This window comes from Tauraco erythrolophus, chromosome 4 (genome assembly GCF_009769465.1).
Source record: "Tauraco erythrolophus isolate bTauEry1 chromosome 4, bTauEry1.pri, whole genome shotgun sequence".
In the NCBI taxonomy this organism is placed as follows: domain Eukaryota; kingdom Metazoa; phylum Chordata; class Aves; order Musophagiformes; family Musophagidae; genus Tauraco; species Tauraco erythrolophus.
The window spans coordinates 59,760,144-59,771,954 of NC_141468.1; the positions used below are offsets into that span (position 1 = coordinate 59,760,144).

The 11,811-nt window shown below is 48.7% G+C and overlaps 1 protein-coding gene and 1 non-coding gene across 2 annotated transcripts; both read left to right on the forward strand.

Moving 5' to 3' along the window:
- Window positions 1–3,617: 3,617 nt before the first annotated feature.
- RPL3 (ribosomal protein L3) lies at window positions 3,618–11,097 on the forward strand. The gene is made up of 10 exons (XM_086610740.1): window positions 3,618–3,650; window positions 4,693–4,885; window positions 5,500–5,668; window positions 6,553–6,688; window positions 7,992–8,178; window positions 8,592–8,752; window positions 9,025–9,126; window positions 9,624–9,719; window positions 10,225–10,344; window positions 10,982–11,097. The coding sequence occupies exons 1-10, from the start codon at window positions 3,618–3,620 to the stop codon at window positions 11,024–11,026; spliced, it is 1,242 nt and encodes a 413-aa protein (XP_086466866.1). The 3' UTR covers window positions 11,027–11,097.
- On the forward strand, window positions 8,294–8,386 carry LOC147528889 (small nucleolar RNA U83B). Its single transcript, XR_015222143.1, has one exon. It is a non-coding gene; the product is annotated as a small nucleolar RNA U83B (small nucleolar RNA).
- Window positions 11,098–11,811: the final 714 nt, after the last annotated feature.

Here is an 11,811-nt window from a genome sequence, read left to right on the forward strand (position 1 = left end):
TGCTAAATAGGTATCCAAAATGCTCTGGTGTTTGGGATGAACAGGGTTTGGACCTGGCCAAACAAGTCAGGTATGCAGCAAATCCCAGCTGCTTCTGCTCTGGACCCAGGCGGAGTGATGGTGCTGTACCTGACCATCAGCACGGAGGCTGACGAAGCAGGATGACCGGCTGGATGGCTTATATCCCACTCTATGTCACACCTATGCAGAGGGTCAGGTTAGCAGCAGGGGAGCAAAGGGCAGAGCAGTGTGATGGGGAACATGCTTGATCCCCCTTTAGCACCATTTCATTCTGCCTGAATCCGAACCCATTTTCTTGGCGGAGTCTACGAATCGGGTCCATGACTCAAGAGCTCAGTGCAGGATCTATAGGCAAATGTATGGGGGAGAAAAAAGAGCATTTAAAGCCCACTGTTGGTCACTCATTAGGAGTAGCACCCTAAAAAGTGAGCAGCCATCCCTCATCCTTTGTGAGGCACCTTCCGAGGGGCAAGTTGGAGGTAGAGGATGGGCACTCCCCCATCCCATTCAGCCATAGAACCATAGAATGATTTGGATTGGAAGGGACCTTTAAAGGTCATCTAGTACAACCCCTCTCTGCAGTGAGCAGGGACATTTTCAACTATACCAGGTTGCTCAGAGCCCCGTCCAGCCTGACGCTGAATATTTCCAGGGATGGGGCACCTCTGTTTTGGGAAGATGCACTGGAGCACTAATATGGCAGGACCCTCAGCCTTCCAGTTTGTACTGGTTTCCTTCCTGTTCTATGCCAGGTTAGGGCAGGCAGTGAAACATCCTCCAAACAAAGCACCTCTTGGTCTGTACAGGCTTTTTCATGCAGGTCTGCACACAGAGACCCTCCAGCAAAGCCTCCAGCGTTGGGGTTTACTTAACCTGCAGGGACTGGAGTTGGGGAGGGAAGGTGGAAGGTGTCTGGGAGTTGATTATGTTTAACACTTGGATATGCCCTCCTTAATTATTTTGTGCTAGCTGAGTAACCAGCCTCCCCACACTGAATGGCTTAGCTCTCTTACGTGTGTGAAGCTGGCGGTGGGATTTGGCTCTATAAGTAGGTGTTTGCTTGAACTGTTTAATTAATGTTTGCAGTAACATGATATAACTGTGAAGTGCAGCACTTACATTGCATGTTACAGGTCAGCATCCCCGCGGTGGGAATTCGGATGGCTTCCACACGGTGCCGGAGTCCCTGGCAAGGAGAGAGGAGGCAGGGCAGGAGCCATCCCTCGGGGTACGGATCTCCCTGCGGTGTTGTGTTTGTCAAGCACATCCTTCTCTGTAAGCCCCAGGAGATCCTGAGGGCAAACTCCAGGTGTCCCCTGCGTGAGAAGCTCCAGCCCACCCAGCTCTGGGTACCATCATCTTCATGGCCTTAGGTTTTCATGCTCTTTTGTACCACAGGCAGTGGTGGATTAAGGCCCATATTCCTTATAATAATACAAAATTATCTACTTATTTCAATTTTTTCAGCCTCTGGATGTGGTGAGGGTGGATTTTATTACTCAGCAGTTTACTTATTCTCCAGAGATAACCTTGTTATCTAACCCACTGTTATTAGAGATATCTAATACCAGCTCAACCCTCCAGCAGCTTCATTGGCTTCCTTGGTTTGCTTGTCCCCTGAATGCTGACCCCAGAGAGGAGCTGTAGGTAGCAGGATGTGGCCATCAGCTGAGCTGGCTGGGCTCTTAGGTTTACCAGCCACCTGGATGCCTGATGCCATGCCAGTTATCCGAAGCCTGAGTTCAGCCCGCGTTATCTCAGCTGAGGTTCTCAGGCTGACCCAGAGGCAATGTGACAGCCCAATATTTTGAGCAAGTGGCCAGTAGTCATTTCTCCAAAGTGGAGAAATGTGGCCTTTGGCTGCTGAATTGCAGGCTGGATGAAGCCCTCAGCTCTCCCAGACACTGGGTGCATGTCCTGTGTCTCCAGCAACGTGAAAAATTTGATATGCAGCTTACAAGGTCAGGAGAGCACCTGTCCCTACAGTAACCCGTGGTGGTCCTGGGAGGATCTGCATCTTGCATCATCGCTTTCTTGATATCTCCTCACCTGGTCTTTCACCAGCCCAGCCCAAGCGGGCAGGTGACTGGGGACAGCGGGCAGCTCTGTCCGGCCCTGTTGCTCCCTCCTGCCCCTCACATATGGGTCCACTCCAGATCCTTTGGAGTGGTCCTCTTTCCTCCTCGGCCAGGAGGTACGAGATTTCTGGCTGAGGACCAGAGCCACTTCAGGGGATGTTTCAGTCAGAGCTGTGCATCACATCAGGTATCCTGCAGAGGTGCTTACACAGTTCCCAATCCAGGGAAATCTGAGGGAGCTTGTTCAGCTGGGTCTTATCCCATTGCCCGGTGTCAGTGGAGGGAGAATGAATAATTTATCTCCTGTCTTCCAGCTCTGTCTCTGTTCAGGTTCCTTCGGTGCTACCCTGAAGAGATGCTCCAGTGCCAGCTCCCATGTTGGTGAGTCTCCATCATGGACCAAGCTGGCCAGCATCTCCCGGAGACATGGCTATTCCTGGCGGTGGTTATCCGTGTGCTAGAACAGCAGAAAATGGAGCAAGAGAAATAATAGCATGAATAATAACAGCTCCAGACAGGTTCCACAGCAAGTCTTATTTTCAGTTCCTCTTTCAGGGAATAGCTTAGCATCCACATTGGTTTTATTGTTTATTATTAATTCAATGGTATCACACAGAGGCCCTGATTGAGTTTGGAGCTGTGCTGTACCAAGCACCGTGGGAACACACAGCAGGATGCAGGCCCTGAAGAACACGATTGGCCTGAGAATGTGTTCCTGCATGAAATAAGTTATTTGATGTCTTTTTATATTTTAAAATACATAAAAAAATAATGGGTGCCAATGTTAGCAGTGAAATTATTTTATCTTATTAAATTTTTTTGTTTTGTTTCTTTCTTGTTACTGCATTTCTACACATTTTCTAACGCCTTTTGCAAACTATGATGAGGGTTTGTCAGGTGTCTTTTGAGTCAGGGGTCATTACAGCTTCCTGTGACGCCAGGGCTATTTAATAAAGCCAGTTAAATGCCGTGTGGGTCTGCTGAGGTAGGTACTCACTCCCAGCTTGGAACAAGCATATTACTTTAATGGAAGGGAAAAACCTAGCCTACTCGAGGAGGAGGACTGCTTCTGACATCATACACATCCGAACAAGGGCATAGGGACGTCACGGTTTTGCATAATGTGATAAAGAACAGCAGCTAAACATTTATGGAAGGAGTTGCACGTAATTTATTATGTTCTTCCCTTTCCTTTTGCTTTTTTAAACTACAGTATAACACTATCTGTTTTGGCCTGTAAGTGGAGGCACTTGAATTTTCAAGAAACTCCGCCAAGCATTTTGTGTGGTGGTTTTTTCCCGCGGCGCAGCAGCATCTGCGCAGCCGCCGCCGCCCGCCGCCTGCGAACCTTTCTGCCCCCGCTCCCGACCCGTAGCGCCACGCCTCCACGGCCCCACCCACCCCTCGCGAGACCGTCGCGCGGCACGCACCTGCGCAGCGCGTCACGGTTGGGCGGGGCGCCTATAAATAACCCGCGCGCAACAGCTGCCGGCCCTTCCGGCCCGGCGCGGCGACGAGATGGTGGGTGTTGCTGGTGGTGGGGCCGCCAAGGCCCGGCCGCGCCATCCCTCGGGCATCGCTGCCATCCCGCCTCCGGCGGCTGCGCAGCCCCGCTGCCGGCCGCCCGCGGCCCTTGCGGGAGGCGACGCCGGCTTTATTTCGGGGCTCGGCCGCGGCAGGCGCCGTGAGCGGGCGAGGCTTTGCCTGGGGGACGCCGGTGGGGCCTGCTCGGTGCCCGGTTGCGCTCGGGGCCAGCTGTGTGTCGGGTGTTTTTTAAATAAGACGTGTTTATTAGTTAGTGGTTGTTAGCTCCGTGTCCCACCGGGCGATATTTTCCTTGGATTTGAGCGTGAGATTAGGTGGGTAGTTCTCGGGCTGAGAGGTCTGTGGGCAGAGCCTAGCTTTACTTGGCGCTCAGGTTGCAGAGGGAGGCTGCAGGGTTGGTGGCTTAAAAAAATCTTGGAAAGAAGGCTGCGTTTCCACCCGAAGTGACTGACTCAAAGATGGTTGTTGAAATACCGCTTTAGTGCAGCTTTCCAAACTGAAATTGTTTTTCTAATGCTTGATTTCATAGTGTTACTGAAACTTATTGTGAAGTTATTTATCCTTTGTTTTAATAAGACGCGTTTATTAGGTAGTGGTTGTTAGCTCCATGTACCGAATTTTCCTTAAATTTGAGTGTGAGATTAGATGGGTAATTCTAGGAGGAATTACTCATTACACTCCTAGGATAGGCTTCTGGAGTGTATTGAAATTCTGGTGGCATGCTGCGGCCAAGCTACAGCTTGTGTGGTTCCCTAACTAGAGTGGGGCTTGGTGATGCCTTAAAACGAGCTTGAAATGGAGGGGATAATGAAGAAATCTGGGAAGGATGTGGCTGGGACGTGAGGATTATGTTCTTACAGCGTTATAATAAATAGTCTTTGGAAGCCAAACAGCTGATACTGAAAAGAATTTCCAGAATGCAAAATTTCTTGTCATAAAACGTGAATGCCACACCTATACAAATTCGAGATGAAAGTTGGCCTTGGCCCTTAGGCAGGTATAAGTGAGTCTCTGTAGCAAGCACTAACTGTTTGTTTTCTCTTTCTAGTCTCATCGCAAGTTCTCAGCTCCGAGGCATGGGTCTCTGGGTTTCCTGCCCCGCAAGCGCAGTAGCAGGCACAGGGGCAAGGTGAAGAGTTTTCCCAAAGATGACCCCAGCAAGCCTGTCCATCTCACTGCCTTCTTGGGGTACAAAGCTGGCATGACCCACATTGTCCGTGAAGTTGATAGACCTGGATCCAGTATGTATTAACGTTCCTCTAAATGGAGGTGGTAGTTTTGTTTTCTTTGTGAATGGTGAAACGTGACCTGTTAGTAGCTGTGGATTTTAGTCCTGGCTTGACTTCACCCTGTTCAGAGTCTTCAAGTGGGAAGGGGTACAAAGCACCCAGAGCTCTCCCACCAATGTGAGAGATGTCCCAGTAGCTAGACTTTGTCTAGCAGCCGCTGTTTTGTTAATGGTCCTATTTCTGAGATGCCCAGTGACCTGATGGTTTGGTTTAGCTGTACTGTAACAGACTCCTTACAATGCCATCTTCTCCATGGGCAAACATAAAGAAATTGCTTTTGGTGTTTTTTTGCTGATTGTCGAGTCCTGAATATGGTTCTGTTACTCGCTACCATCCATTTTGCCGATCAGTCTTTGTGCTTCCTACTGAGCCAGTCTCAAATTTTTACAAGGCATTAAATTATAACTTAGAGTTGGTCACTTTGCAATGCATAGTCTTTGCCTTCGTGAAAAAACCTCGAGTCGTTTAACCTTTCACATGAAGGATTTGCACATGAGAAAGACCAGATGATGTTCAGTAGCTGATGCTGGTGTTAATGGCTGTGCTGTATTTCTGTCTTCATGCAGAGGTGAACAAGAAGGAGGTGGTCGAGGCGGTCACTATAGTAGAGACTCCTCCCATGGTCATTGTGGGCATCGTGGGCTACGTGCAGACTCCTCGTGGTCTCCGCAGCTTCAAGACAATCTTTGCTGAGCACATCAGTGATGAATGTAAGCGTCGCTTCTACAAGAACTGGTAAGAGCGGGGCTTTTCTTGTCTTAATCTCATGCCGTGGTTTATTTTTTCTGCTGGGTTGCAGGTTATGCTAGTACAGCCTTTTGAAGAAGCTTTTCAGCAATTAGTGTTTGGCCTTGATGAACTGGCCTAATAGTGGGATAGGCTGTAGGAATGGCTCTGGGAGAGTGACAGCATAATGCTAGTTAGTGCCCTTCTTGGCATGGGGGTGTCAGTTGTTGCCTGAGATCTCCTTAACAGGCTACACGTGATGATACTTCGACGGGCGGACATAAGGAAATCGCCTCTGGCGCTTGTTGTTGAGTGTCGAGTCCTGACTGTAGCCCTGTTTTCTCAGGAAAGGGGAAGACAAGTGTTGTTTCTGATTACCGTTCCAGGCACTGTTGTTGTGATTCAAAGTACGTGCATTTGCCCAAGCGTGGCTCCAGTGTGTCTAGAGCTTACAGCCTGTTTATGAACTTTGCAGGCTGAGAAGGCGTCAGAGCAGTAACAATCTCCAGAGCGTTACAGTAACAATGTTACTGTCAGGCATAGCTTGGGCTTACAAGGGGGGAACTTAACAGTAGTCTGAAGCAGATAGCAGTCATCTGAGAATTGCTTTAAAGATCCTGTTTTTTCTGTTATTGTTTGACATCTCTCTACAGTCTTTTATCTTCTGTACTGTGAATATTAATGTGCTTTGGAATTCATGGCAGCTCCGCTCAGCTCTGGCAAATTTGCCTCTGTCTGATGAGCTCCAGGCTCCGCTTGCCAGTGGAAAAGAGTCCTTAGAACCTGGCAATGAGCCGAAACCAGCTGAGGTGGCAGCTCCTTCCGCTCGTCCCCACATCCTGGGGGATTGATGAAGGGCTTAGCCAAACCTTGTCTCTGCTCTGCTCCTGAAGGCACAAGTCCAAGAAGAAGGCCTTCACCAAATATTGCAAGAAATGGCAAGATGACGAGGGCAAAAAGCAGTTGGAGAAAGATTTCAATAGCATGAAGAAGTACTGCCAGGTTATTAGAGTCATGGCTCACACTCAGGTAAGTGTGGGACTCAGGTGTACGGCTAAGAGAGCAACCGTAAAACTTGATCCATCTCTGTAGGGAGATTTCTGCCCTCCCCTGCAGCCTGCTGCTAACTGTTAAGCACAATATAAGTACTAGTACTCTCCGTTCTGTACAAAGTGTTTGCTCACAGGATGCTTGAGGGCAGCCATTGGCAGTCTGCTGAAGCAGTGCTCAAAAGAGACTGAACCATAATAGGAACTTCTTGGACTCTGTCCTTTGCTGATACCGTGTAGACCTGGGCACTCTTACTTCCGGCTACAAATAAAAACAGTTTGAACACTTAACTGGGGGGTTTGTGTGGCCAGCATCTTTTCAAGTTGCATTCTGTAGGAGATGCGAACACTCAGAGGCTTTTGGTGGCTTCTGCTGCTTGGCCGGAGGAGGTGTACAGCTGAGTGGTGCAGTGGTGTCTCCCTTGAACATCCCTGCTCTGCCATGCTTTCTTGGGAGGTGTAATTAGATCTGAGTTTGCTGTAAGTGCAATAAGCTGTCTAGTTACGATGTTGCTAACTGTACTAGGATTTGTAACCCATACTAGACAGCAAAGGTGGTGTTGCAGCTGTTGCTGATACCTGTATCAGTCCCTCTGTGATAAACATAGTAGAAATAACTGTAAATGTGACCCTGCCCAAAGTGTCCTTCAGTGTAGCAGACTTAATTATAGAATTATAGAATATCTCAAGTTGGAAGGGACCTGTAAGGAGCCAGTTCAACTGTGTTCCTCACAGAACTGGCTTGGTTTGGATTGGAAGGGACCTTTAAAGATCATCTAGTCCAGCCCACTGCCATGGGCAGAGACATCTTCCACTAGATGAGGTTGCTCAAAGCCCCATCCAGCCTGGCCTTGAACACTTGCAGTGATGGGGCATCCACAACTTCTCTGGGCAACCTATGCCAGTGTCTTACCACCCTCATCACAAAAAATTTCTTCCTTATGTCCAATCTAAATCTACCCTCTTTCGGTTTAAAACTGTGTTATTGCCTGTCGTTCCCAGACAGAGTTCAGCTGGTGGCTGTGGGGTTAGAAACAGTTGTTATTTCTGTGTTCCTGCGGGAGGTATATAACTTCCAGATACTGTGGCTTGTCATTTAAGCCATAACACAGCCTTTCCCCTTAGTGTAGGGCCTTTTACTTCAGTATGTTGAAGTTGCATATCTTGGAAAAGGATGTGGTTAGTTAGAAAAACAGATTAGGCCAGGACTGGAATGCTGCTGGGGTAGTTAATGAGGTCCATCTTGGAAGAGCAGGAGCTAAATTTTATCCTTTGTTTCCTAGATGCGTTTGCTTCCCCTGAGACAGAAGAAGTCTCATCTGATGGAGATCCAGGTGAATGGTGGCACTGTTGCTGAAAAAGTGGATTGGGCACGGGAGAAGCTGGAACAGCAGGTGCCTGTGTCAACTGTCTTTGGCCAGGATGAGATGATAGATGTCATTGGAGTCACCAAGGGCAAGGGATACAAAGGTGAACACATGGAAGTTCTCTTTGTCATGAGGATACAGATTTTGATGAAATCCTGGGCTTGAGTTTTCACAAGTGTGTGGGCTAAGAGCTGAGGAGGTCAATCCATGCTGCTGTCACAGTTCAATGACGAGACCATGGAATAAGCGCTGGGCACAGCGCCTGACATCCGTGAGGAGTCATTCCATGCTGCCTTCCTTCTGAGAACACAACCCAGGGACAGCATGGAGGGAGCATGGGTGGTTCAGGGCAGGGTGCTTCACCAGGAAATGCGGTTAGTCCTTGGGATGCTGGGTCTGGGCTTCCCTTCTGTTGGCCAGGGACAGCTGCTTGAAAGGTGACTTAAACTGTAGTTGAACAATTTGGTGACATCTCAGCTTGACAATGGTTAGCAACGCTGTTTTGGTTTCTTTCAGGTGTTACCAGCCGTTGGCACACCAAAAAGCTGCCCCGCAAGACTCACAGGGGTCTGCGCAAAGTGGCCTGTATTGGTGCATGGCACCCTGCTCGTGTGGCTTTCTCTGTGGCTCGGGCTGGTCAGAAGGGCTATCACCATCGAACTGAAATAAATAAGAAGGTTTGTGTCTCTGAACTGCGGAGGAAAGGAGAGCTGGCCAAGGTCACTTGCTGCATGATAGTGAATTGATTTTGGTCATTTTCCTCTGTTTGAATATCTTGGGGGCAGTGACCATAGTTCATTATGTTGGGCAGCCATAGAACTCTTGCATAGCCACGTTTTCCAAAGTACAACAGACTTTTCTCCGACCTTATGTAGAATTCTTTGCATTTTGGCTGATGACAAGCCCTTTCTCCTACCTTTTGCTAAGTAGAAATTCTTGATGTTTCTAGATCTACAAGATCGGCCAGGGTTACCAAATCAAGGATGGAAAGCTGATCAAAAACAATGCATCAACTGATTACGACTTGTCTGACAAGAGCATTAACCCTCTGGTGAGTTGTTGCAGCTGTATGGTGAGAGTCTGGTTATGAGCTGCGATCTTAAGAGGCAAATTGGCTTGGTGCAAGATGCAGAGTGATGGAATGAAGAGCTCTTGAGGAAAAACTCAGCTGCTGTAGGAGGTGGTGTTGCTTAGTCATTCTTGGTATTGACTTGTGTAACTTGTTAATTGCATTTGATGTGTGGCAATAGTAGAGGGGGATGTTACAAACCTGGAAATTAGACTTGTAGATAAGGACTGATGTAGCAGGGAGAGCAGCTTTTGCTGTTTTGTTGGCCTCTTGTTGTTGCTGCTGTTAGTGAAAGTCTCACAGCAGCAGAGTAAATTGTGGTATCAAACTTGACTAGCCAAAGGTAATATGGGAAGTGGGATTTCAGTGAATGTGGGAATGGCCAAGACCTAGAAGTGGTGTGAGAACATCAGGCTGTAGGCAAATGTGATCACTGGTCCTGTTTTAGACAGAGCACTAACCGTTCTTTCCTTGCTCAGGGAGGCTTTGTCCACTACGGTGAGGTGACCAATGACTTCATCATGCTGAAAGGCTGTGTTGTAGGGACCAAGAAGAGGGTCCTAACCCTGCGCAAGGTGAGTAGCGCAGCCTGCTGCCAAATGGGCTGGAACGGCTTAAGTTACTGCACTGCCTCTGGTACGGTGGTGGTGCTTGCTGCTGGATTCATCTATCTAGCCAGCTAGAAGGAAAAGCTGAGATGACTGTTGTTGGACACATGCACACAAACCTGCCTTGTGTTAAGGACCTCGGTAGGAGCATGAGGTCCTTTCCCAGATAGTTGAGGCCAGGGCTGTGTGTAGTGAAGGATGCGCTTTAGGGTTGAGAATTCTCGTGGACCGTAAGGGTGCTAGAAGGCAGACTTGGGCTCACCTGCTGGTGTGTGTGTGGGCTGAGCAGTCTTCAGCCTTGAAGGCCAAAGGTGCAGGATGGCTTATTGACAGGTGTTCCTTGCACATAATAGCAGCTGAAGCATGAGGTCAGAGTGACTTAGCAGTTGTTAGCCACGGAGGTGATAAGAAGTAGCTAGCATACTGGCAGGTTGAAAGGGTGCTGTGTGCTTACCTGGCATCTCTTTTGTAGTCCCTGCTTGTGCAGACCAAGCGCCGGGCCCTGGAGAAGATTGACTTGAAGTTCATTGACACAACATCCAAATTTGGTCATGGCCGCTTCCAGACAGCTGAGGAGAAAAAGGCTTTCATGGTAAGGACACTTTCTGAAGCTGGCAGCTTTGTGCTGCATGTATTGGCTTTTCAGCTAATGGCAGTTGGCAGCTTGGCCTTTGGGCTGCTACAGGGCCAAAATTTCTGTGAAACAAAGTGCGTAGCTTTAGTTGAGGCTGTTCATCCTGCCAGCTTGGTTATAACCATGTAAGGGGCTGGGGTCTCACTGCCCCTGGGACAGTGCTTGGTGCCTGAGGGGTGTTGCCATGTTTGGGCACAAGACAATGGATGAGGTGTGGAAGAAGCACTGAGCAGTATCTGGCACCCGTGGGGAGTGGCTCCGGATGATGCTTGCAGAGGGCCAGGTGTGGCAGTTGGTCACTTGCTGGAGAAAGCAGCTCAGGATTTGTGGGTGTGAGGCCCTTGCCTGGTCCAGACTGCGGTTCAGCTGCTGGGGCACAGCACAGGCACTTCCCCACGAGGTGGCACCAGCGTTTCTTCTCTTACATGTGAAGCCATTGATACCAGCTTTTCCCTGAAACCTGTAGCTGTGGGGATGGGGCTCAGGATTTCCAACGGACTGCAACATTGAGGGCTCTCTGCCGTACAGCATTGTAACTGGGATGTGATAATGTCTTTGGTGCAGACTGCTGTTGACCTATTTTTTTTTTTTTCAGGGACCACTCAAGAAAGATCGTATTCCAAAAGAGGAAACAGCTTAATGTGTGGAATGGTCTTGTGTCCTGTGGCCTGTGTGCTGTCAGACCAAAAAAAAAATATTTTAAAGAAATTATCTTTGCCTCTTGGTTTATACATAGCTGCATCAAATCTGGTACTCTGGCTGCAGGCCCTATGTGTGGGACCAACCAAACCAAAGAAGCAAGTAAAGCTCAAATTCATGAGCATCCAGCTCATAGCAGGTGGCTCCCAGTAATGAGAAGGAAGCTGCCATTGCCATTTTGGAGAGCAAAGGTTTTGGGGCAGAGTGAGGTTTCTCTCTTTGGCTGTGTGAAGTAGTAAAGCAGCAGGAGCCCTAAATGTGTTTGCAATTACTGAGGTATGACTCTGCATGTTAATCCTCTGCTGGGTGGCTAGAGAGCTGTGAATCAAACAGGTTTTGAAATTAAGGAAACTACTTCAGGTGGTTAAAACCACTAAATTTTAGGTGGGTGGCTGGTGCTGACTGTTGCCATGGAAACCCTCCCGTTTCTGTATGACAGGATGTAACCTGCACACTGTTTACTAATGCAGCTTGTGGCTGTTTTTGCAGCAGAAGGCAGCAGGTAGTGTGACAAATTCCTGCCTCGCAGCAACTTGGTATTCCTGAATCCATTTCCCATCCCTGCTGAAAAGGCTCTGCCTGGTGGTAGGAAACCACCTGCCTGGGAGGAGAGGAGGGTGACTTCTGCATCCCAGACTCCAAGGAGGAGGGAGAGCTGTGAGTGGTGCTGGTGGTGTGTTACCACATGGCTCAAAATACTCCATCAGGAGGAGATGGTTTGGCTGG